The sequence below is a fragment of the Falco punctatus genome (genome assembly GCF_963210335.1).
Source record: "Falco punctatus genome assembly, chromosome: 12".
Classification (NCBI taxonomy): Eukaryota; Metazoa; Chordata; class Aves; order Falconiformes; family Falconidae; genus Falco; species Falco punctatus.
Genome location: NC_137592.1, coordinates 28,923,883 through 28,950,818, shown reverse-complemented (window position 1 = coordinate 28,950,818; position 26,936 = coordinate 28,923,883). Strand labels below are relative to the sequence as shown.

The window sequence follows — 26,936 nt, the reverse complement described above, 5'->3', positions numbered from 1 at the left end:
TGGCAGACAGTTGCCCACCAAGCACATACATAGACACATTCAGCTTCTAGAGTGTAACGGAATAATTTTGGCAACTTTCCTATCTGCAGTGAAAGCAAACTCATGTTCTGAGACACTGTCCAGTTTCCATGGTTTTGTTTACAAAGGATGGTTTAAATTATCAACAACGAGCACTGATAAGGAGTTTTTTTTCAGCCCATGTGTCAGCACCTCAGATCTCATTTCAGCAAACACAAATAAGCTACCTTTTTTAATGGCTATGCACTCTGGTGTCTGTGAAAAAGATAACTGTTCAGAAGCGTTACAGGTGTTAACATCCTTGTCTGCTTGTTTCACAGCCTAAAGCGCACCAGTTTGTAGTGAAATCATTTAACACACCAACAAAATGCAATCAATGCACATCTCTGATGGTCGGTTTAATTCGACAGGGCTGTACTTGTGAAGGTAAGCACTTGTGAAAGCAGGAGGTGTGAACTGAAGTTCTTACAAATGCAAATTGCACAGTACATGTTGTAGTGTGATAATGCCTGAGTCTTCTATTTTGAACAGCAGAATATATTGTCATGCTTCAGTCTTTTACCAGTAGAAGCCAAACACTTCAAATGTCTTATGTAACAGATTACCTGGTTATCTGGGGACATACTCCAGTTGGTGGTGGAAGAGCTTAGCTCAGTTTACTTAAAATAGCAATAAGAGGCCACAGTCAGCAGTCAGGTATGCTGCCAGCAGTTTTGCTCTCTGGTTCAGGGCAAAATGTAAGACAGTTTTGCTGTCAGTACCAATTTTGCTCCTTTCCGGGGCTACTTTATTCTAGGCTTGTATGTACACAGAAAGACATTCATCATTTAGAGGAGCTTCCAGCTTTTTGTTTGCTAGTAGAGTTGGGCCTAGAGGAGATCACAGAGATTATCTCAGTATGAGCTTCTGATTAGGCTCTTTCTTACCTGGGTGAAACCACACTGTATCCATACACCTCTGAAAATGAGAAAGTCAGAATTTAGAGCAGATGAACTTCAAAGCATGAACTGCTCCTGTGCGCAGACTTACGTTTCTGTCTCAGTGTAGCAAAGTACAGTGAAACTATTCAGCTGTTGGTCAAAAAAAAGAGAGGATTCCTTTCTAAATATCGTTACTGTCATAGCTTTTGCATTGCACAAGAAATAACCAGCAAATCTTTTTGTTTCTTCTCTTCCTCACAAGTATGTGGATTCTCTTGCCACGTGACCTGTGCAGACAAGGCTCCTGCAGTATGTCCAATCCCTCCCGAACAGACTAAGGGACCTTTGGGAATAGATCCACAGAAAGGCATAGGAACAGCTTATGAAGGACATGTCCGAGTAAGTATCAGGTAGCTGCATTTGAGGCACTTACATTAAATTTGTTGTTTTCCAGAGCTGGAATTAAACTCTTAATTGGAGCATCAGGGGGGATGGATTTAATTGTACTTTAAGGTAACAGTTTGCAAACCAAGACCTACATTTTTACAAAGCAACTGTTAGCATTTTCAACAGTAATTATCTCCCCGTTTTTGTTAGCCATTGTGCTTTGAGTTGGTCTTCAATAATCCATCTCTAAAGATCGGATCATCTTCCAGGGCCTATGAGTTTTTGAGTCTTTCTGTTGATGCTATTACTGTCTAGCATCATTGGTGTGGGTGCTTGTACAGGAATACTAAAAAAAACTACTCTACATGGTCAACAGGAATATGGCCAAAACTAATTAAAAATGAGCTTCTTTCTCTGTATTTGTTAATATAGCTTTGAATGAGCTTGTGAAATAAGAAGGAAGGATCTGTGGTGCTATGAATTTTTTTAAATAATACGTTGTGGTGTCTGTGTGGCTGTGTGTGATGCTCTTACTGCACCTGTGCTATTACTTACGTTGCTTAACATTGTTACTGAATAAAAGCTTGTCAGCCTAGATGAGAGAATTGATTTTTGTACTGTATCTTGGATTTTTGATTGCATGCAAACTTAGAGAGTTGATCAGAATTTATTTTGCCAAAGGTACCAAAACCAGCTGGAGTAAAGAAAGGTTGGCAGAGAGCGCTGGCAGTGATCTGTGATTTTAAACTCTTCCTATACGATGTAGCAGAAGGAAAAGCATCCCAGCCCAGCGTGGTAGTGAGTCAGGTCATAGACATGAGGTAAGCTGTTTGGTGCTGAGTGGAAGCTTCTCGGAAGTACTGGGAGGGTTTTTTTTCTGCTTTTTGTGAAATCGGTAAGCAAGCTCCAGAGCTTTTATGAAAAACTGTAATCGATGTTGAGAGCCACTTTTTGATTCAGAAGGGCTAGTTTGTTCCCACTGTCTTCAGTATTACTGAAATACTACCAACTTCACTGAAGGTTGAGAACATTTAACACACCAAGCAGGTAAAGTTTATCTCTGAACTAGGTTAGTTTATGCAGGAGGTCTCAAAAAGCTGTAGTTTGTAACTTACAGCTTCTAGTGAGCTCGGATTTTTATTGAAGAGTTAGAGAGGTGTTCTTGGTCTAGGGCTATTTTTAATGTTTGATTATTTTTATTTTTTTAAAAAGGTTTTAATTTGAACAGACAAAACCCACATACTCAGAATAGATTTATCTCCGTCAACAATTACCAGGAATTAATCATGCAGCATTGCATTTGTGAGTTTCATCTGCAGATAAAGAGGAAAGGATCATTTTAAGAATTAGATCTCGTTACTGTCTTGTTGTGTCCTGTCCTTCACAAAGCAAGGCTATTGGTACAATGGAAATATAAATAAAACCCAAACATACAGATTTTACTCTTTAACTCTTTTTCAATTATGTTTGTGATCTCCATAAGGGATGAAGAATTCTCAGTGAGTTCTGTCTTGGCCTCAGATGTCATCCATGCAAATCGAAAAGATATCCCCTGTATCTTTAGGGTAAGTATTATGTCTTGAACCCAGTAACCCAGAAGTACAGGGTTTCAGAGTGTGGTGTACGGTGTGCACTCACTGACAGCTTGCTAGTATTTTATTTCCTTTGCAAGTTCTGGCCGTGTAGTATCCATGGCAGCAGCAGCAATGCATTAGGATCTGTATGTATATTGTTTTTGTGGTAAAAATAGCGCTAGTACATTTAAATAAGCTCCCATCTCCCCTTTACGTGGCTTTTATTTTTTTAACCTTCACAGTAAGATGTACTTTTCTCAATCTCCTGTTAGTCATTTGGAATTCTTCTTTTCTTCGTGATCTTCTACATTTTCATTTCCTAAAGTCACCTGCTGCTTCTCAATTTAACTTGTCGTGGTATTCCTGAAGCCTTTATTTTATATACTTTTATATATATAGATATAGGGTCTCTGAAAACTTCCATTCATCAGGTAGTATAGATACCTAGTGTAAAATGCTCATCAAAACTTACTTCTGTTATCTGGTATCAGGATTTTGCCATCATTGGCTTTTTCTAATACTCTTCTTATTTTTACTAGATATTCTATTTAACCTTTGACCTCAGTGAAATAACTTTGGTGTCTTATTAACTCCCCTGTCATTTTTTTACTATACCGTTGTGTTTCACTCCTTGTTTTTACAGCTTTCAGACTGTTTTATCACTCTGCATGCTGAGAGGAGATAAACTTACAAAAGGGGAATTCATATTTGTCTGTAGTAGCTGTGCCAAATAGGTGAAAAGGACCATAGATCATTCTTCCAAAAAGACCATTCCTATTGCATTAAATTATTAACAAATTAAATACATGAATAAACAAACAAACAAAACTTATTGGTCTTTAAAAAAAATACAGAATACTTTGTAAGAACGCTTTTCATTATACAATTGCAGTGAGAAACAATTGATTACCTTATTTAGGGCAGACATTCCCAAATGATAGAATAAATACAAATGGATTTGACATAAACCTAAAGTTTTCTCTGTTCTTTGCTGGAGTTATTTGCATCTACAGGTTTTCCTGCTGTGGGTCCTTCATTGAGGTGGAGTGTTTTCTATTGACTAGGGCTAAATTTTTGCATTCTAAATTCAGGCAGCTAGTTAAAAGGGCACTTTATAGGCATCTGATACTCTTGTAATAATGATAATGATGCATTTTGTTACTGTTTATGACTTAAAATGCACATTTTAAAATTTTCCAGGTTACAGCTTCCCAGCTCTCTGCATCCAGTAATAAGTGTTCAATCCTGATTCTAGCAGACGGTGAGAATGAAAAAAGCAAGTGGGTAGGAGTGCTGAATGAATTGCATAGGATCTTGAAGAAGAACAAACTCAAAGACCGCTCAGTCTATGTTCCCAAAGAAGCTTATGACAGCACCTTACCCCTCATCAAAACAACACAGTCAGCAGCAATCATAGGTATGAAGTGAGTAAGAAGAAAGCTCTAAGAAAAAGGGGTATGCCAAAGACATACTTTTTTTGCAAAAAAAATTATTAAATGGCATAATCTACTGAATTGAGAGTAATAGGTAGTTTTTATCCCATATGGAAATGTGCATGAGTTTGAGAAGTACAATTCACTACCCAGTACTTCCATCAGATCTTTCAGAATATTCCCCCTATTCATACGTATTCATAATTATGAATAATTTTGACTGAGAATTGCATATTAGTCTTTTATTATTCAGTAAACTTAATTCCTTAACTGGGCAAAATTAGCACTATAGAGTAGATCACTGACTTTACAAAAACTGCTTGTGGGACCAGATAGAAGACAAAATCAGAGAATGAATTTAGTCATTTTAAATGCTATTGCTCAAAATATGGTAAACTCTTATTTAAATTATTTAAATACGATGTTACAGTTATTTTGATGTTGGTAGTACACTTAAGTGCTCTGAATGGTTTGTTAAAGATTATGTTTCTTGCTGTTACTTCTACTATCAGGAGAAATGGGAAACTACTTGTTTTCAAAAATTTAAAAGATTGGGAGGTTACCAATGTTTGTGGTTACATGAATGTGTTTGGTTTGGCTTTATATTTGTTTATTTCAAGATAATAAAAAACTGTCTCTGTTAATCAGAATTATCACTGTTGAAGAAGTATTTCCAAAGAAAAATAACCTTTTTTTTTTTTCCCTCTTAATATCATAGACCATGAAAGAATAGCTCTGGGGAATGAAGAAGGGTTATTTGTTGTGCATGTCACCAAAGATGGTAAGAGATTAGGAACTGGTAATGATTCCCCTAATATTAAATAATCAGAAAATGACTGTGTAACCTTTTTTTCTCTTTCGATGTCCTCTGGTTTAATTTTTCTCAATGTAATATGTTATCAGCTGGACTGGACAACCCCATAAGAGAGCCGATAATCAAGGTGTTCTGTGTGCTTTTTGTTTTGGGTATCCTTTCCAGTAACAATGATCCAGCATCTGGAATGCATTTGAAGACTTTCTTCCCTTGTTTGAAGCGGGTTCAATACTGAATTCAGACCAGGTTGCTCAGGACTTTGTCCAGTCGGGTCTTGAAAATCCCCAAGGACAGAGGTTCTACAGGCTCTCTGAGCTGCCTGTTGCAAGTTATTCTGACAATGAAACATTTCCTTTGTGTATCCAGTAGGAACCTCCCTCATTTCAGTTTGTGAATGTTGTCTCCTCTTCTGCTGTGTGCCTCAGTAAGGAGCCTGGCTTGATCCTTTCTGTAACCTCCTTCTTGGTATCAGAAATGAAAACTTAGGTTCAGTATTGTAAAGACATGCAATGACAGATGCCCAAGCTAATTCAACAAGCCACATGTTTAATTGTATGTTTCAGCTTTTTGAGGGTTTTTGTTTATTCAGTAGTTTTATAGCTATAAACTGTTTTTTAAATGAGTACTGAAATAATAACGTATCAAATCCACTCCTCTCTTTTTCCAATGAGGAAACGCCAAAGGTCTGTCCAGCATTGCCACATCTGGTATTATATTAAAATGCAAGTTTTGATTCTGTACTTTTTAATACTGCAGGGAAGCAATAAAGGGGGTTTCTTGGGTTTCCTTCATAGTTTATCTTTACAAATACATACTTTATAATCAGTTCACGCTGAAACATTATTTACTTGGATTTGGGGTTGTTGTTTGTTTGTTTTTTAGAGATCATCCGTGTTGGTGACAATAAGAAGGTTCATCAGATTGAGCTTATCCCAAATGAACAGCTCATTGCCGTAATCTCAGGACGAAACCGTCATGTGCGGCTTTTCCCTGTGGCTGCCCTGGATGGAAGGGAGACTGAGTTTTATAAGCTGGCAGAGACAAAAGGCTGTCAGTCAATAGTTTCTGGACATGTGCGCCACGGAGCTCTTACCTGCCTGTGTGTAGCCATGAAAAGGCAGGTCCTCTGTTACGAACTAAATCAGAGTAAGACACGTCACAAAAAGATCAAGGAGATCCAAGTCCAGGGGAATGTCCAATGGATGTCGATCTTCAGTGACCGTCTTTGTGTGGGCTACCAGTCAGGTTTCTTAAAATACCCCCTTCACGGAGAAGGCAGCCCATACAGTCTGCTCCATCCAGATGACCACACACTATCATTTATCTCACAGCAGCCAACTGATGCCATCTGTGCAGTCGAAATCTCAAATAAAGAATACCTGCTGTGTTTTAGCAGCGTAGGGGTTTACGTTGACTGCCAGGGCCGAAGATCTAGACAACAAGAACTGATGTGGCCCGCAACTCCATCTTCTTGCTGTAAGTTGCTCTGTGTGTCAGTGTACTTGCGCTGTTATGCATTGAAGCGATCACTGCTTGTGTTAACATCCACAGGAAGTGAAGGTCAAGGATAAATTACCTGAGAGGTAATTAATGCTTTGTGCATCTGTCAGAATTTTTAATCTAGTCAGAGGGTTTAATCCGGATCTCGTTTATGCTAGTTTTGACAACTCTCTCACTGACTTTTACTGCTGTAACACAAAGAGAAATCAAGGGTCAGGATTTCTATCTGACATCCGATTTCTAAATGTATGGCCTGATCTCTCAAACAGCCAAAAGCCTCACATCCTACCGAGGTTAATGGGATCTTTATGCATTCACTGCCATTCATACTGGACTGTTGTTTTTTAAAATCTTAAAACTTGACTGTACTTTGGCTCGATGTTGTGATTCAAGCTTTCCTGTTCAGTCACGATCAGGATCTGGTAGTTTGACTTGTTTTTCTGTAACGGAGTTTATTCCTACTTAGTGTTTGCTTTTTTCTTTTCTTATTCCTTCGTTCTCTCTTCCTCAGCCATTCTTGTTGACACTCTTCTTATTCATCTCTTCTTTTTCGCTTTTTCAAAAATCAGTTAAGTTTTTTTCCCCCCTCTGTCTCCTTCCCTTCCAAAGTACCACGTAACAGCAGGCAATACAGAAAATATATTTCATAACCTTAAAGAAAGAATACTGTAATTTTTCAAGATCCCAGTTTCCAGCAAGAACTGTTGACCATTTATTGCACATTCTCTCAAAGCTGGGGCTTTATCTTTTGACAGTTGGAGGAAAACAGAAACTGCAGTGCCTCTCTTCTTTTTAATGTCCTTCTGAATGCAGATAAAGATTAGCCAAATTTGTCCTCAGAGTCAGCTTTAGGCTGATTTTTTAGAATAGTTTGCCGCCTTGCTTACTGTGGCAGCAGTACAGTCCCCGTGCAGAGGAAAGGAATGTTTCACCTTGTTTGAGTGAAGCCCCCTCTGAATGTGGAAGGAACAACTTTTACAGGCTGTGTCCCTTCTGGTTTTCAGGAGTGTGACTATTATAATGGACTCAGAGAATGAATGAGTCAAAATAAGATTTTGTGAGAGATTGAAAAACAGGTGTTTTCACATGTAGCTATCTATACTAGCAATTGACATTTGTGAAAGTTTTTGGATTGCCTTAAATGAAGTGACCTGATGTTATTCCAATTCAGAGTGGGGGTATATTTTATAGCAAAAAACCACTGTTACATTTAAACACAAGTTGGATGCTCTTGTTAGTCTTTGGCAGACCATGGTAGTCTTGTTGCCAACATGGAAATACTGAACTCTCCTTTAGAAGTGATCCCAGTGGAACAAATTTCATCCTGGGGAAATGTGCCAGATAAGTAGCGCAAGAATTCTCTTTACAATCCAGAAAATAAGAGAAAAGAATTAAAGCTAGAAGGAAACATGAAGATTTTTATGACTATGTCATGGTTCTTAGTTCCAACTGGTGTTGCATTTAGTACATAGTCCAAAGACTAAGAGCTCAGTTCGTTCAAATGACAGTTATTAAACAACAGCAACATATAGGCTTAAATAACAACAATAAAATAGTTTTCCTACCACATCATTTACAAAATACAAGCTCTTAAAAATAGGGCTTTTAGAAGAAAAAAAACTTCGAACCACATCAGTGTTTGGCAGAGTAAACTGTAATCCCTTGTAGTTCAAAAAGTAGTTTGGTTCTGCAAAGTTAAAAGAAAAGTCATGGAGGTTTTAAGTCTTTGGTGGTACTGGTTTGCTTTTAGAATAAATGTCTAAGTCATTTCTGAGTTAAAACACATTTTCCAAAGGTTGTTGTTGAATTGAACCCCGTGGGCTGGGTTTTTTTGTTGTGGGTTTTGTTTTGTTTTTAAATAAACATGGTTAAACCATAAGAAGTTTTATGTTTTGAGCCCTGTCTAAAAGCACCTGACACTACACCTGATCATTCCCTCTCAGGTTACAATGCACCATACCTCTCTGTGTACAGTGAAAACGCAATTGATATCTTCGACGTGAACTCCATGGAGTGGATACAGACTATTCCTCTGAAAAAGGTAACTTGCTGTTTCAGTATCAGATAAATGTCTAGACTCAATATTGCTTTGCTACAGTCATACCGTTTTTTTTGTGGACATCCAAAGGCATCATTAAAACTGCTTGTTTAGACATACTTGAACTAAAAGAAGAACTAAGAATTGGCAAAGAATGCAAAGAAACTACTGCTTTTTGTTCGAAATATGAGATACAAAATGTGTTCTGTGTGTGGTTTCACTGTTTTAGATGAATGGTCAGTCTGGTGTGTATAAGTATGTTAGACACTGATGTTATTGTAGAGAGCAGTTTCTTGATATTAATTGCATATGGCTTCATTGGGACTGATTGCATCTACGTTATTGCTAGAAGATGCTGGATTGTTAAGGTAATTAATCAGGCCTTCAAAAATCTGTCTTCTGCTGCTTGAGAACATTGTAGACAGGGTTAGAACATTTTGGTTCAACCAGTACAAATATTAAAACCTTGGATGATGTGGGGTTTGGATCACTTCTCAAAAAGAGGAAGTTTTTGAGATTTGCCCACGTGGTCTTGTGTTAAGTCACTCAGTCTCTCTGCGTATCAGTTTCCCACGTGTCAGCTGCAGACCAGGATATTAGAGCAATGCTGTAACGATAAATAACACAAAGATCAAGGTGCTCCACTATTAACCATCTGAAGAAGAGAAGAAGAATCTGACCTTTTAGAGGAAATCTTCTCTACTCTTTCTGATGTTCAGACTTTGAGTTATTAAGCAGTTGGAGCGTTTTTTTCCCTAGACAGCAGAATGTGATTTAGTACTTTGATATTTGGCTCAAAACTGCCTATTTAATGAATGAAACTACTTTAGACAAACAAGAACTGCTACGTCTAGGAAGCTTTAAAATGGCAAATTATTATGAAGAGTTTGTTTCTAACACAATTTGCACACTTGGGAAAGTGGAACGCTTCTTTCATTTTGAAGTTGGAAATCACAAATACCAGTAGGTTTTAGCAATCTGTATGTACTCTTACCAAGTTGCAAAGCGTAATTGTGACATGGTACTCGTGAAAATTAAAAGCACAGCTTATTGCGTTGTGCATCTAATAGACAAAATTGAATTGTTATGTGAAGTAGACTTCTAACAGAACTATTTATTTAAATGCTGGGACGGATGGTGTTAAGCCTATGTCTTTAAGTGGAATTTTAGGCAATTCCCTCTGTACTCATTCTCCAAACAGAAGTTTAAAATCTGAAATTGTTTTTCACTGTGTTTTGTGGCTTTAATGACTCAGTTGGTGTTCTTGAAAGCAGGCATGTGTTACTGGAGATAGGAGACAGTGCAGGCTGGAGGGAGCAGTTCTGTAGAGCAGGTTTTGCTCTGGCCGGTTATGCTGTTCTGCTCCCTGGTTGGCTGTAATATAACAGTGCTCCTTTTAGAGAGTTTATAATGCATCTTGAAACTTTCAGAATACGATATGTGATATAAACGTGAGTTATTATTATTATTACAAGTATGGATTTTCCTTGTTTCAGGTACGACCCTTGAATACAGAAGGATCGCTAAACCTTTTAGGCCTGGAGACAGTTAGATTAATATATTTCAAAAACAAAATGGCAGGTAAGTAAAGAGAAGCCAGCTTTCATCTTGCAATTATTTTTATTTTTTTTCAGAAAGTGCTTTTTTTCTTTGGCCCTGATCTTTGCATTGTAGAAAGGGATTTCTCAAATGGATGTGAAAGCAAAAGCTTACAGATTCCACAGTGATGGCAATGATGTCTGCTAGGCTGCTACTCTGAATGTTTTTTCGGCTTTTGAATATTCAGTGAGGACTTGAATGAAGGCTGGAAATAGAAAATGGAACGACTAGGCACTCCCTGCAAATCTGGGATCACCTGCCAGAACGCTATCTAAAAACGCCTGCACAATTAAAGACTTTAATAGCGATCTTGGCAGTACTAGATAAAAATTAATATTACACTTAACCTAAACGGACCTTTCCCAAGGATTGGAAAGTAGTAATATGTATTCATAGCTCATTATTAGGGCCACATACGATTGTGTGCCGAAGTTTTAGCTTCAGAATTACAGTTTTGTTACGAGTCTTTTGGACCGTTTTTTTTCTAAGACCCTGTTTCATAAGCATGCTCTACATAATTTTGCTAACCTTTTGTTTAACCTCTTAGATGGAGAGGGGATGTGCTTTGTTTTAACAATCAAAAGCTATAATTTTCTTAACAACTATTCTGAAAATAGTGGAAGTAAACACTCCAGAAACAATACTGCTGTTGGCAGTGTTTCAGGGTTTATTTACATTGCTAGCAAAGTAGTACAAAAGGAATGACAGTGGTAGAGAGGAGCAATATGATGGAAGTATGTATAAAGAATTTTCAAGTCTAATAAAGATTGAACATTAAAAGTAGGGCAGAAGAGAAAAAAAACAAAAACGGAGAGCATAGAATCAGAAGTGGGTAAGGCTGATGCTTTGCTCCTTCCTGTACACTTCTTGCTGTCTTTTAGAAAAGGTTGCCAAACAGTAAACTATCCTCCAGGTGTATCTCTCTAAATGCCTGCAAGTTTTTTTCCTGAAGCTGCTTACCTAGTAGATCCCACAATTCATGAAATCTCCAGCTGATCTTAAGGAAAGAAGAGATTTAATTTCCATACAAAAACTGTTTTGGCAGTGAGCAGTAGATGTTGGGTATGTTCAAGCTTATTAAATGTAACTGTAGTCTCCACATATATGTATAAAACAAGGCAGAGCAGTTGCAGCATTCATTCAAAGTAACGCTCCTATTGTGTTATTATCACTGCTATACATTTCATGTCTTTATTAATAAAGATGTCTCGGCCAGACATACACATGTGGAAGAAATCTTCCCTTTTCCCATGGTTGCACCAAAATACATCAGTGTTCAAACCAGTTCAGAAGGAGTAGTCTCTTTGGAGCTGGGAATGAATGAAAAAGAGTCTTGCATTGAGTTTCCAGACGATTGGCAGAACAAGACTGTTCTAGTGATTTTCAGTGAGAACTGCCCAAGAAAGCCTGAGGTGGAGGACTGAGATGCTTTTCTGTCCACCTAAATGGTTTGTTTGGAAGAATTAATCGGTGGTATTTTGAGAACATAGTTGTGGCAGCTTGTGCGTGAAGAAGGGTTAAGTCTGTTGCTATATCACAGACTAGGTGGTGACCGAGAAAAGCCATAAACCAAGGAGCATTTGTTGAGTGTTGGTGGGAACTGGGTAGTGTCCAACACTAGCAAGAGCAAAGGGAGAAAATGTCTTTGAATTCAAATTCTGTGAAGATCTAATGAATTAACCCACTGGATCATTATATTTCTATTGATTTCAGAGGGCGATGAACTGGTTGTTCCTGAGACATCAGATAACAGCCGGAAGCAAATGGTTCGAAACATCAACAACAAGCGCCGCTATTCATTCAGAGTACCAGAGGAGGAGAGGATGCAGCAGAGGAGGTCGGTATTCAACATGTACTTGTCTTCCGTACATGCCTGTAGGCCCTGAAGGACAGTGACTGATGCCAATGTAGTACTTCATTCGTTGCTTTCTGGAATGCCCATTCAGATGTTTCTGTCTCTTCACTACCGTGTTAATCCTCAATGTTTAATTTGTGTTAATACCAGTTTGGATATGGATATGCACTGGATACACAAGTATTCATTAGTTCAAATTAATTATGTGAAACAGCTGTAATTTGGAATGCATGTCTCCACATACTGTATATAGGTACATAGGTGTGCACATATACTGTATATATAAAGATCTGTAATAAACACTTTGCGAAAGAAGATTACATTGCTAACTATGCATATGGATTAATTACTTTCAGGCTCTGGTTCTGCTTTTCTTTCTGAAGGCAATTCTACTCTCAGCAGTATTCCAAGGCATCTGCTTTTTTGATTTATAGATTTAACTACATAAACATTCTATAAATCTCAGGAAACTCACCTCTTCAGAGGACATAGGACTTCAGGATGTGTTTCTAATAGAAGTCTTTAACAGGTCACAAATACTTTCCTAAATGGCAATAAATATAGGTCTGCACTACTCACAGTGTTCACAGAGGATGTTACTGACCATTTGCTATCACTCACTAAAGATGACCTGCTACTGTGCTAAGCTACACTCCAGGAACTGAGTATTTCAGTTTTCTAACTTCCAACGTCTTCCACCGATGGTTGGGTCCCAGCTTTGCTTTCCTTTTGGCTCTAAGAAAAGTAACAGCTGTGTACAGTGGAGATAAAAGTCCAGTCCTTGTCCTTGCCTTTTCTGAGCTGATTGCGGTTTGGTCTTTTAAAATTTTATTTATTCTGAGTTCTGAAATGCATCCTTGCCATTTTGAAGAGCTTTTAATTCTGACCACAGACTGAGAAAGGTACTGCAGTATTATTTTAATTCTATTTTCATATTTGTCCTTCATTTTCATCTCCACTTTGTAATACATCACAAATGAGTTCTGCTTTTACTCATCTTACAGAGCTTTTTATCAGCTCATATTGGTTGTATATTCTTTGAATGTTAGTAACTACTGGGCGTGGGCTGCTAGCCTGCAAACAGCATTATTTTCTTCTGCCCCCTTGCCCTCTCTTCAAGCTGGAGGCTTGTCCATGCCAGTGCTGATAGCAAGGGTTTATCGCTGTCAACATGGTTAAATAGTTAATTTCCATTTTAAAGTAGCTGATAATCAAAGCTCAACATGATTTATAAATGTCCATCCTCACCTCGAACGAAATATCTAAACAAAGTGCTTTCTTTTCCAGGGAGATGCTACGCGATCCAGAAATGAGAAATAAATTAATTTCTAACCCAACTAATTTTAACCACATAGCACATATGGGTCCAGGAGATGGTATACAGATTCTCAAAGACCTTCCGATGGTAAGTACAAAAGTACGCGTGGGAGTGACTGACTGCAATAGAGGCTGCAAATAAGTGAGAGAAAGACAATTACAGTTTTGAAAGTATATTCAGAGTGTTGATGTATTTCATACCAGGAAGAGTGACACGGGAGACACAGGTCAACGTGCTCCGCTGTGTGCGATAAAATTTAAACAAAGAGGATGACACTTAGGTGTGGAGGGGAGGAGGAAGAGTGGCTGATGCCTCCTGGGTTTTAAGGCAGGTTGGCCTCTCAGTGTTGATGATAGTTTTTATGACCCATATGAAGGGACAAAATTAATAGAATTTGAGCCTGTGTTCCTTGTGGGAAAGAAAAGAGAAAATCCTTTCTCTGTGAACTGTAGTTCAATTCCTTTTTTCTCTTCCCATCTTTAGCTCCAACTTAGCCTGTCTCTTTTACAGCCTTTTATCCTCAGACGGTGGAGCTGTAGCAGTTTACCAGTGTAGTGCCCAATATTTTTTTTCTATGCCAAAGATGATACTCTTCATTTTCTCTCCAAATAAACTAGTCTCAATGAAACAATTTCTTACATAAAAAAAACTTACCTTCTAAGTTGAAAAATGGAAAAAGAAAACATGTAATAGCGCGCACACACACATTTGTTTCCCAAAGCCTTATGTAGGAGATGCTCACCTGAAAGTTACTGAAATTTTTAATGAGCTAAAACCCAATTAATACTTTATTAATAGGAGAGTATCATACTGCTTGCTTCAAACTACCTTGAGCATCTTGTTTGTGTGTTCTGTATTGTTTTCTAAACTCTTCCATGATGACATGGACGTGATTCAGAAGATGCTAATAAGCACTGTAAGAAAGATCAGATTATATGATACCGGACAGATAAGATGAAGTACCGCTATAAGACATAGGCATTAGTACAGAAGTGCTGTCTTGAAGCATCATTGTTATTACTTGGAGTTTGTGCAGAAAGCAGATGCTGAAAAGCCCGGAGGAAACAACAGTAAGACTGGAAAATGAAGTGTACCATGCAGCTGCACCACTTTAAGAGCTTAGAAACATGACCTCTGGTCTTCAGATACTCGTTTTACCTTACTTTTGCAGCAAATGGTACTTCTATGTTACACTTTACCATAAAGTCTGCGCATTGTACATGAGCCTTTCTGGCACTGTTTTCCTTAGATAGGAATATGCAAGGAAAGGAAAGGATATACTTTAAATCTTGTACTAGAGACGCTCTGAGAAACCTCTCAATAACAAATATATTCAGTGCAGCTGAGCAAAAAACAGCATTGTGTTTGTGTGTGTATGTTTATACATTTCTAAGCTGCTTCTAAGAAAACACGTGACAAATTCAAGGGAAGTTGGCAGGTAGTGTCTGTCTTACCTGGATGTGAGTGTACATATATCTAATGTTAAACAAAGCATGACTATTTCCTTCAGGGCAGGATGTAGATCAGAATCTTTTTTTCCATTTCTGGTGTGTTCTTTAAACTATTTCTGGCTCTTCTCAAGCAGAGAAAATAATCTGCTACTGCTAAAGGTAGGGCAAAAGACATCCTGGTTCACACTACCAGCAGTGGAAAGTTCATGGGAATCAAAAGCTGCAAAGACTCCTAAATCAAGACCCAAACCTGGAAGTGTAAAATGATTTTATCCATAGAAGAGAATTTTCTAGACTTTTTTTTTTATTTTTGTGGATTAGTATTTCTTCAGCTATGTCATCTCTAAACGGCTTTTACTTTGAATTCCTTCTAATTATGCAAGCCTTGTATTAGCTCAAAGGTCATATTGAAGTTAGGACTGGCACTTTGCTTCTTACTGATCAATATTATGTTTTGAAAGAAATTTGTGAGTCACTTTCCACACTTAAAAGTGATGAGAAGACATTAGAAAATGTGTACAATATAGAACTGATTTCTACACTTGTTCCATGGCTGCAGGTTCTTTTTAAAGGTTCTGTTAAAAACCCCTTTCTGCAATTAGGGGTCAGTCTTAATGCTGTGAGATGTCACTGCAGAGAAAGCAGATTTGGTGTGTAATTTTCCAGCAGCTCCTCGCAATATATTATTGTATTTGTTTTCCTAGTTTAATGGGTACAGAGTTGCATCAGTCATGGACTTGAAAGCGTGTGAATTTGAAAGTGTAACTTGAGATTAGCAGATGAATGTTCTGTCAAGAGCTACTTCGGTCCAGGCAGCTTTTTCTTTTCCAACAGCTTCCTGTAAGGTATTTGGCTGGACCAAGTTTCCATTTAGTGTGTTCCAAACTACCTAATTTGTTTCTCAGGCACAAAAATAGAAGAAAAGGAGTTGGGCGTGCATATGATGTTATGTATTTGAGTCTAATGCTTTATTTCAAAGATTAACTTAGAATTAAAAGAGAGGATGGAAACAGAGGGTGTTTCCTGGAGAATCAGTACACAAGGTAAAGAATACTCATCCGACCCTGTGCACAGTTCATCTGTATGGCAGCTTCTTTACGAGGACATAGAATTATTTCACTAGATTGATACCTAGTTCCGAAAAGGTGAATAGCTTTTTGGTTTTGTGCTGCTTAGCATGTGTGATGATTTTGCAGCTGGAACATCTTCTGTGTATTTTTAAATAGATCGGTATGTTTCAGAAGAAAAAGATGTTTCTTTTCAAAGAACTGTGGGAAAGATTGCAGCATTTTACTTCGCAAATGCCTGTTTCTGTTTATGGAAGAGATGATAAGATACATTTTTGTATTTAAAGAGGGCTGCCGCTAGGGGGGACAAGTAGTGCAACGCTAATAGTTTTCTCAAATTCTCTTCATCCAACTATTTTAGGTGACACAGCTTCTTTTTTTCATGAGATCCTGGAGCACAGAAAGTGTACGAAAGAATGGAGCAGGCCTTTTTAATTGCAGTTTCTTCTGACTTGAGCAATTCCAAATTTGGCTGGGTCTGCTGATAGAAATCTGTTCATCCAGCATGATCTTTCACTGAAGTCAGTATAGTGCTACGCAGGCAGAAGGATCCTTAGTAATTAAATAGGTTTAAATACAGAATAAATATTTTAATCTTTGAGTTGGATGAGATTGTCACAAACTAAATAACCAGCTCAGCTTAGCTTTTATCTAGCATCCATGGATGAACTTTGTAAAGCAAATGATGATTTATATATATATATATTTATGAATATATGCACATTCACTTTATATATGCAACATGAATCCAATCAGAACTAATCTTTGCAGTCCTGCTAACCTGCCTCTGCTGCCTTTTTCAGGCAAGATATCAAAAATTGAACAAAGTGCAGCATTAGGACTAGTAGTGATGGCCCTTGCAGGGCTGGGCTGCGATATGTTGGTGGACAGGAGGGGACATACACTTCTGCTGTCTTAACCTGGGGTGTAACTGCCTGGGGGATGCAGAGCCAACAGGAGCGAGCTTGCTTTCTAATGATGTCTTTTAAAAGACAAGCTTGTAGAGAGTTTAGTTTGTGTTGTAAATGTACAAAATCAAAACTAGATAAATGGAATGTTTTAAACTGTTTCAGGCTATTCGGTATGTTGTATCAGATGCCTGCCTGTGTGGAACACACCCGTGTGCATGTGGTTGCCCTTGCAGATGCAGCTGTGCAAGGGGGAAAGATGCTTTCTCTGTGCATTGTTTCCAAGGTCTTGGTATTCAACAGGCATGTGACACGAGCAGCGAGATCCATGTATGGCAAATTACAGCCCATTAGCCTAGTCCCACATTGTTCTCTCCATGAACCGACACACCTGGACTTCAGCGTAGACCCGTATTTGGGCAGAAATGAACATGCCCAAGGCTCGGAGTGGAATCAGATTTAAGAGAGAAAGTATTAGAGCTTATCAGGCAATTGTAAACTTGCACCCTTCTTTTCTTCCTGGTGAGCAGTTACTCAGGAGTCTGGCTTTGACAGGCGAGTTTGTGGGCTACAACACAACAGAAACCAGAAGTTCTTGTTTGCTATTAACAAAGCCGTAATCAGTACATATTTGTATTTTGTTGATGTGGATGCTAGATCTGGGTCATTGTCTTGTTTTGTACAATTTAGAATCATTCCTGTTAGTATATCCCCAAACTTATTTATGTACATGTTTTTCTTCCCTAGCAGCCTGTCACCAATTAGCTGGCCGTACAGTCTGGCCTCCCTTCTGCCCTCTTGTCCCTTGAAGCCACTTTATCGTGGATGCTCCTTTGTAGTGAAGATCTGAAATCTGGAACTGCACTTACTGCAGCACAGACCACCTCTCTGTGTACATCAGATGTACAGGATTGATTTTGCTTTCATATTCTGCATGCCTGAGTAATTGACATACAAAAGCTGGTCTTGACTGCCATTATATTTGACCATTATGCTTCAGTTTGACCTCATTATACATGAACCATTATACTTCCATTCTAGATGTGTGAAGCTTTGCTTGTTTCAAATGAGAAACTATTTATAGAGTTAATGAATACTTAGTTGTATTTGGTATTCTTTAAAGAAAGTGGGAACCCCATGCATGCATCTGATGGTGGAGTCCATGGAGAAAGTTCCATGGAAGATCATTTTTAAAATCTTGCCATATCGTGGCTTTCTCACATTCATGATTGCTGGCTAAATATCTTCATGGTCTGCAGCTGGCCTACCCTCTGCTTTTTAGCTGTGATTTTTAGACACTCCCATTTCTCCCTTACTGGCTCTTAGGAACATAGCTGGCTTTGCTGGCCAGTGTTCTGTTGTGAGCAGATAACTTGGCAGAGTCTGCTTCCCTGGACCATTCTTGGAATGGTGGCTTCTCGTACTGATATTTAGATGCTGCTAAACTTACGAATAACAATTTAATATATATTATGTCTTATATGCCATAATGTGGTAATTGATGTTTTGGTTAACACGCAAAGCCTCATAATAACTGTGTGTCTAAAAAAAAAAAAAAAGGTTGGATTTTACCAGCTGAAATGAAGAGAACAGTAACAATAATGTTTGATAGTATGCATTGGGATGTGACTTAATGTTCTTCCAGACTTTAATACGTTCCATATACAAAAAGTAGTGCCTTAGGTTTAGTGGAAGGGGTAAGCTGTATGTTTACCATTTTCTATTTTTTAAGTCCTAACATTTCTAACATTCCTCAGATCTGTTTGTGTTAAGGTGATAAAATCAGTTGGACAAGGGGAAGAGAAAATTAGAAGTTAGAAAAGGTTCTGATTTGCTGGTGGCCATTGGGCAAACCATCCCCTTGCAGGCTGCCCTGCTGAACTCCTACAGACGGCTCAGGGAGGGAGACCAAGCCTTGAAACGCTCTTCCGTTAAATCTGGATTCAGATGACATTAAGTTACAAGAGCTCTGGTGTCAGCACATTCTGTAGAGATGAATTAGAAATATTTTCTGTTTAATTTGCAGGATTATTTCTCCTCTCTCTTTCTTTCTGTCACACTTTGGGAGCACGTTGCTCACTTGACCTATTAAAAACATTTGCATTTCCCAATACTTTTGCACCTTATCTAAGGGCCTAGTCTTCTGCAGTGCAAAGTCCCTTCATCATTAATGCGCTGTGAGGATTAGGTGAGTGTGCAGAAGGACACAGGCCTCGTGGCATCTGTCCACAGCAGAGTAAATTGTCCCAGTTGTCTGACACTAACCAGTTCACCTTCCCACACAACCTGTGTCCCTATCCTGTCAAAACACTGTTCCCTCCCCTTAGTGCTCTGTTTGTTGTATGGGTGATACTTGATTTTAATGGAATCGGTAAAATGCATGAATAACAGAAGGAAATCTCTTACAATCTTTAACTGTTGTGTATTCTCATCTTTCCTTCTCCCCACACCATCTCACCTGTGTTCACCTTCCTTTGTTTGTGTTATGTCTACTTTAGATTGTAAGCTCCTCAAGGCAGGGAACTAATGCTTCACAACTGTCTGTAAAGCACCTTTTACAACTGTGGTGCTCTTTGAAATATCAAATAATAATAAATATTAGAATCTATTCCCAATGAGTTAAAAGTTTTATTTGTTTTTAATGTTTTAGCAACAGCAAGGGCGGCAGGCCCCTATGACACCATGTAAGGAAGGTGCTCAGAGGACTGGGGGTGACAATGTAAGAACCTGTGTGTTGACGGGCAAGCAGGGCTGCTGTCTGGCTGTCCTTCAGTGTTTGACTGCTCTTGTGGACCGCTGTTGCCGATGTAACCTGTACAACCATCCTTCATTGCTTTCTCTCTCTGTTGTCTTTGATAGCAGCGTTCCCCTTACCAATTCCCTCATCATCACTCCCGTCTGATCTCCTCTCCGAGCAACTTTGAGCACATCTACCACATGACTGTTAATTCAGCTGAAAAATTCCTCTCTTACGATTCCATAAACCCTGCATTTTCCCCGCCTCCACGCTCTGTCCGCGGTACTCCAGACTTTATGACTCTGAGGGTATGAACGGCCGAGTCAGGTGTTCACTCTACTAACACTGTGTGGTTTTCCTTTTGCCTGGCTGTTAACATGGGAGAAAACCCCTTGTAAGCGGTTTCCTTCACCCCTTAACTTTCTTCTGTCCCAGCTGATGTATTTTCTGCTATCAGCTGTGGCCTTTCCACAGCTCTGGCATGCCAAGAAACAGATACTTCACGGCTTTAGAAAAAAAGAAAAAAAGAGGGTATAACAACTGGGCTGAACCTTTTGCTATGAGAACAGCATTTTTAATCACCACAAACAATGTGGGAATTTTGAATAAGTTCTCTGTTCCAGAGTGTTCATCCTCCAGCAGTCAATAGCAGGATGCTGTATATCAGGTTGCATTAGGAAATGTTCTGGATCTGTCTGTGTTGGACCAAACTTACAAACTGTTTGTTTATGATGAAATCACGTGGAATGCAAGAATTTTCACCCAGTGCTGAACAGAGAGACAGAGGTTGTGCCTCAGACAGTTTCTAGGTTAAAGTAAATAAGCGAAGTTAGAACACATACAGGCAAGATCAACAGTTAATGACGATGGCAATTTGCTGATGTAGATCCTCTTAATCCTGCTAGTTTTAAGCAGAGGCTGAGGTGGGATACTGTTCTGTAGATACCCTTCAGCTGGAATGTAAACTGGGGGGGTGGAAGTGGTCTTTTCTTTTTTCTTGTGTTGCGCATCCCGGTATCATCTATCTGAGACAGATGTACATGACGGTGGTTGGTTGCACAGGGTTTGTATGGGTCTGAGCCGTGTCCCTTGCTGTGACGAAAACGCCGCTGTTGGTTTCTGTGGCCTTTGGACACCCTTCAGACACGCCTGGCAAACCTTCGCTGCCAGGCTGCTCCGAGTGCCTTATGGTTGCTGTTCTAGATCCCTGTCGCTGAGAAGGTTTTTGGATACGTACCTGCATACAACACTAGAGAGGACTTGAAAATGCAGGAGGAAGATTAACCTCTTCCATAAGGCTCCAAAACAAATTTGCACAGCTAACCTTTGACTGGGCACGTGTATGGGCATGTGTCACTGTTGTGAAGTCCCAGTTGTCACAACCATTAATGTTCGAAAACGAAGTTGCAGCATTTTGGAAAGTGTGCCCTGCGGTGACAGGTCTGCATCCATCCTGGCTTTTTGGGTAGGAAGGAAGATGCAAATACACCGGAGGAATGAATGCTCTATTGAAATGCAAAAAAAAAAAGAATATTGTTAAGATGAATTTAAAGTTGTTTCTCTCTTAGAGGGTCACTGTCAGGTCACTGAAGCTGTATTTCAGTTCTGGGTTTAACAGAGTTATTTTTAAGCCAACTGTACTATAAATTTTTCTGTGTTTAATGTGCAGTGATGTGTCACTGGACTGTGATACCCCCCTCTGCCCTCCATTTCTCATGTGAGTAGTCTCCCTGGGCTCAGTAAGGAATGACCCCTGGTGTTTCAGGCAATAACTCTTTAATTTTTGCTTTAGGAGCATCCTTCATCCTAATGTTGCAGCTTACTAGTGTAAAATGGAGAAAAAAGTGAAGTGGGCAACGTGGAGTATCAAGATCTCGTACCTGTTAGGTCTGCAGAGCACTAGAGGTTTAGTGTTGGATGAAGAGAAGTGATTGTCTCCTTTGTGGCTTGAGGGCAGAGGTGCTGTCAGCTGTATGGCAAGCCAGGCTGGGAGTTTTGGTTTCGTGTCCGTCCACCCTCCCTTGGTGTTTGGAGACTTTAGTCTTTTGGACTTTTGGAGAGGAAGGGTAGCGCTCCCTCCAAGGGGACCATGGTCACAGGGACGGATGGGATATTGGAATTAAACCAGCACGGAATCACAGGGGAGCCGAAAAATGACCTGTTAAAGTGGGCTTTTAGAGTCTGTCACGTTATGTCAGGCAAGAATTAAAAGCTCAGGTTTACAATGTAATGAACAGAACTCTACTTTAAAACAAAAACCCCAAAACAGTAACAAGCAGCACGATGGACAGAGAAAGGCAGGGAAGCAGTTCCTTAGAGGTGTTGTGACTGTTTAGTTAAACCCTCTGCACTCTTGCCGCGCTGCCTGGGAGCAGTTAGCCTGGGTGCGGGAGCTGAGGCTCGGTAACGCCGCGGAGCTGCACGTGTAGCAGTGGTGGTACGTGCAGAACCCGCAGCTCCACAGCAGCTCCGTCCTGTCCGGGAATGGGATGCACTGAACCGATTTGGGTCTCTCACCCTATTCCACAGTGATTAACTTTGCTCAGCAAGCAGCTTCTCTGCTGACAATTTTTTTTTTCCCCCGCTTCTCTCACTTTTCTCCGTGTGGTTGAGCGGTGGGGATGAATTTTCCTGCTAGGATTTGAATTGTTGCTCTGAATGAGGGGGTTTTGTCTCTCTTCAAGTAAAGCAAGCTCAGGTTTCTTTCCCACCCCCACCCCCCCCCTGCCCCCCTTTAACTTGCTGCATTTTGCTGCTTTATAACTACTGCTAATAACTGCCATTTATTTTTCTTTGAATCCCCCTTTCTGCATCATGTGCATATCACTTCCAGAGGTTTTGGTCCAAAATGCCAGGGTCTCTGGCATGTGCTTATTTTATTTTAGAATGAAGAACAATGAAAGATTTGCTTTGTGGATAAACTTTCTACAAGGAATTACATGGACTTTGCAAACTGAGATCATGAAAAATAATCATCATTAGAATACACTGTTAAAATAAATGAGTCTTATTCATGCACCCACCCGTTCCCTCCTCCCCCTGATGCCTGTATGTTGTCTGCTCAGTCACTGTTAAGGAGGTTAATTGCCATATCATTAAAAATAATTGTTCTTCGCAAAATGAACCATTATAGGTTTCTGTAAGTATAAAAGATCTTGCAACTCCAGTGTGCTAACCACAGTGCACACACTTCTGCGGTGTGCTGGGCTTTCCTTTGTTTCTCAAAACACAGCAGTAACTTACTCCTCAGCCTGTTAGTTCCTTTGCGTAGTGTCCGGGGAGCCTCCACCGCTTATGCACAGGATGCTCTGCTCTTACCTGTAACTCAAGATTGTTTATTGCATGGTGAAGAACACAGGAGCCAAAAATTTAGTATTTTGTACTAAAAAGTAGGTTGACTGTTCACATGGGAAGAAAAGGGGGAGGGAGGGGAGGTAAGCAAGAGAAAGCAGTATGATCTCACAAATTATTTAAGATGCTTTTTTTAAGCCTTTAGACATGAATCCTTATTGAGAATAGTGCAGCAATGGATGAGGGGAAAATTGAACAGGGTTTATACATCCGTAAGGTCTCCGATTCTCTTTTGGTGGTGTTTGAGAGAGGTCAGGAAGGAAGGAGGGAAAATTTTAATTCTTTCTTGTTTATTGCATGTTAAAAGCCGTTTCTGGCCCAGTAGGGGGATGAGAAGGAAAAGGTTGACTGTAAGAGCAAAGGGGTCTGTAATAACAATGACTCTAAGGATCGTTTTAAGACTGGATTTGACAGGAGGTTGGTAACAACTATCTAATAGTCTGAACTGTATAAAATCTGTTCATTACAAAGCCTCTGTATAATTACCCATTTTAAAATACAGATAGAGAAGTGGGTAGTATCTGAGGGTGTCTGAGAATGCCCTTGTGGGAGGTAGAATCTTTGTTCCAGTCTGAAATTTCTGTAACATCCTAGCTTAAAATGGCATTACAATTGCAAATGGTTTATGTGTGGCTACTTTATCTCAGAGTGAGGATGGGGAAATAATTAAATATCAATAGGAAGAAATTAAGAGTTACTGCAGTGGGGGTAGGGGTGTAGAGTGGAGACAAAAGTGGAGATAAGGAGTCAGAGCTACCTGCAGTTCTTCTCATATTCCGCATCTGTAAAAGTCCCCTAAATCTAATTCTAGTTAATTCTATTGATTTAATAGTGTAAATCATGTCAGGAGCAGGATGAAGTCTCATGTTTAGCCAGAGACAAAATGATACATGTGGGCATTAGAAGGTCCCTCTGGGCCAAGAAGCCAGCTCACACACAGAGAGACGGGCTAAATAAGCCGAGAAGCTTTTTCCCTTAAGGTCAGCTGTAAGTTAACAGAAGCAGAAATAAAATCTCCCAGAACTCACTTCAAAGTATTCTTCTCCCTTCTTGTAAGGACAACTTATGTTTAAGGAACTACCATATCCAAGTAGAGAAACTGTGTTTTATCTCTTCCCTCAGTAAAGCACCACTTCAGTCAAGTAACTTACCGATGTAGAAAATCACACTGGACTGGAACTCTCAGGATGGAAATCAGGAGCGATAATCAAAATACATAGAAAAACAGTGGGGTGTGCTCTGGTCATCCTCTTTGAGCAGGCTGGAAACAGGCCGATTCTCACTTTGGCTCAACCGGTGTAGGTCTGGAGTAATGATGTTAATACCTTTGGAATTCCAAAAGTAATTGAAATACAGATTAATCCACTATGTGTTCATAACTCTGCAGGCATTCGGGATTAACATGGTTATGGTATAAAGTTGCATGGCACAAGTGATGGCATCAAAGAGAGAAATTTTAGTAAGAACCTTGGAAGCTTGTGTTCAGAAAGTACGCATTATGCAATGTAACCTGAATATATCTATAGCAGTTTAACTAGGCTCGCAAACCATCCTTTCAAGGAAACACTTGAATTATTAGACATACTCTTTCAGTCGTCTGCATCCGTCCATGTAATTCAGCACTTCACTATCGTGTTGCGTGTGCTTCCAGTCTCTGCACTAAACTGCAGAATATTATTTTGCAAATTTTGCTGCCCTGCTGCCCAGATAATTCAGCTCTGGTAAGGTTGGGGGTTTAATGTGTTTTGGGGCTTTACTTAATAACATCCAAGGTTGAGCCAGCAGTCAATAAGGAAACGTGTCATGTGTGTCTGCATTGCAGAATCTTCGGCCTCAGGAAAGTCGGACTGTGTTCAGTGGCTCTGTCAGTATCCCATCGATCACAAAATCCCGCACAGAACCAGGACGATCGATGAGCGCAAGCAGCGGGTTAGCAGCACGTAAGCAAACAGAACTGTGTTGCTTTGGGGTCTGTACACAAGCCTCTTAGGGAAGGGGCTAGGACCTGTGTTTGCTTCCATCCGTACTGCCACTGGGCAGGGTTTTCAGAAGTGCCTGCTGAGGGCAAGCGCAGTATTTTAATCTCGCTTTCCAGAACAGCCCACCCGTAAGCAGCTAGTGCTTTTTGAGTCCCACATTTGTAATTTGTCAAATTGTTAAAACTGACGTTAGAAATAAAATTAGATTTGAATAAAAAAAATAGCCCTTGGCACTACTTTGCTGCTGCTGAAGTGTTTTAAATCAGTGGCAAGTTGTTCACACGAGCTCCATGGTTATTAACTTTGTTGCTGAACAGCGGAGAGCTCTCGATGCCTCTCTTGCTGCTAGTGCAGCGAGAAAGCGATAGAGACTGGCTGCTGGTATGGAAGAGGTGCATGTGTTGGAAACGCCTTTCCTTGGTGTGCCAGCAAGCGCAGTGGCCTGCGTTGAGACCAGGCAAGTGACTAAACAACGGACCACGAGAAAACAGAGGCAAGACGGGTGTCCCAACTCCTCTTGGTTTTTTCCCTTCCTGTGGCACACACCGTGTTTGCTGCACATTGCCAACTGCTTGCAGAAAGCGTGTGCGTCCGCTATAGTCTGTACCGGCCAGTACCGCCCACCTGATTCCCTGGGAAAGGGGCCACTGGAACTAGGCTGCCACCACAGCAGTTTCTGCAGCTGGGGGAACCATTCTGCAGTGGGAACACGGTGACTGTATCTGTGCTGGGTGAAGCATGCAGTGCTGACACATATGCTGGCAAGGGGGAGACCAGAGAATCCCTAGGGAAAACCGCAGCTGGCAGCAGAGAAGATAAAAAAGCCCCTGTAGCTGCAAGCCATGAGCTGAGCATCTTGGGACATGCTGAAGGGAAGCAGAACTAACCAGAGAAACAGCTAACATATTTCCCGTACGTTGAGTGGGTACCTGTAACACAGTTTCATTCTTCTGCATGTTTTAGGATCGTCGGCACAGAATGGCAGTGCTTTGCGGAGGGAATTCTCAGGAGGTAGCTATGGAGCAAAGCGTCAACCTATGGCATCGCCCTCAGACGGTTCCTTATCCTCTGGTGGCCTGGACCAAGGCAGCGATGCACCAACAAGGGATTACGAACGAGAGGTGAGCAGCAGGAGAAAGAGGAAAAAATTTCAAGTGTGTTGATAAAGATGAGAATGTTAAATTCTGGCATGGGTTTGGCTACAAGTTTGGGAGTCATCAGGCTATCCTGACAAAAAACTTGCGTCAAACCGTGTCAGCTCTGGTTCTGGTATTTAACATGCAGAAGATGCTCTCTGTGCTCCTTACCTGGAGATACGTGGGTAACGAGGCTCCCAAAAATACTGGCTCAGTAGAGTAACAGCTTGATAGTGACCTGCAAGAGCTTGAGGTAGTGATATTCCTTGTGCCCTTTATTTGCAAAGACTCCTAAGCTTTCTTGGCAACCATTTCCAAGGAGACATTTTGTACTCAGAGTGCCTTAAGTTAACAAGGTAGTTTAAGAATTAACATATAATAATTTCATTTAGAGGAGAAACTGGATTTAATAATCGGTGTTCTGTGCAGAAAAACTGTCATTGCGATAGGACTGCAGTCCTGCCCAGCACTAAACACAGCCCCTCCAACCAAGAATATTTTATGTGGGAGGGTTCAATCTGAAGTTGGCCAGCAAAACTTCCCCAGCCCATTTTCTTACCAAGGAGTGAGAAAATTAGTGGTCACACAAGTTTTTCATGGTACTGGATATATCCTTCCAGTCGAAGCTGAAAGGCAACTGTCAACCCAAACTCAAGCTCAGGCATAGTTGCGTTCTACTCTGGAAGATCCAGCTGGAGTAATTTGATAGGATGCTTTGAGTTAATATCCTGGGAGTGACATAGAAGAGGCAGTTGTGATGAAGCCCGTACTACAAAGAGTTCTTAGTTTAGTGCAAGAGCATCTCAGATGACAGTCTGTGAAAAGGCAGGAGCCATTGAAGCTTCACAAGC

General features: G+C 40.1%; 1 protein-coding gene across 7 annotated transcripts in view; it reads left to right on the top strand.

Annotated features, from left to right (window-relative positions):
• Positions 1 to 26,936, top strand: part of CDC42BPA (CDC42 binding protein kinase alpha) — a 188,876-nt gene that overhangs the window by 156,741 nt on the left and 5,199 nt on the right. For 3 of the 7 annotated variants that reach the window (XM_080408785.1, XM_080408784.1, XM_080408783.1), the window contains 14 exons: positions 339 to 444; positions 1,201 to 1,337; positions 2,007 to 2,146; positions 2,809 to 2,890; positions 4,100 to 4,316; positions 5,051 to 5,113; positions 6,029 to 6,622; positions 8,590 to 8,687; positions 10,181 to 10,265; positions 11,997 to 12,120; positions 13,426 to 13,543; positions 19,742 to 19,927; positions 24,793 to 24,910; positions 25,913 to 26,070. In XM_080408785.1, coding sequence (XP_080264911.1) covers positions 339 to 444; positions 1,201 to 1,337; positions 2,007 to 2,146; positions 2,809 to 2,890; positions 4,100 to 4,316; positions 5,051 to 5,113; positions 6,029 to 6,622; positions 8,590 to 8,687; positions 10,181 to 10,265; positions 11,997 to 12,120; positions 13,426 to 13,543; positions 19,742 to 19,927; positions 24,793 to 24,910; positions 25,913 to 26,070 — 2,226 coding nt within the window. Of the gene's footprint in view, positions 1 to 338; positions 445 to 1,200; positions 1,338 to 2,006; positions 2,147 to 2,808; positions 2,891 to 4,099; positions 4,317 to 5,050; positions 5,114 to 6,028; positions 6,623 to 8,589; positions 8,688 to 10,180; positions 10,266 to 11,996; positions 12,121 to 13,425; positions 13,544 to 17,629; positions 19,491 to 19,741; positions 19,928 to 24,792; positions 24,911 to 25,912; positions 26,071 to 26,936 lie in introns of those variants that run through there. The other 4 variants (XM_080408787.1, XM_080408786.1, XM_080408789.1 and 1 more) reach the window with 3 other exon arrangements.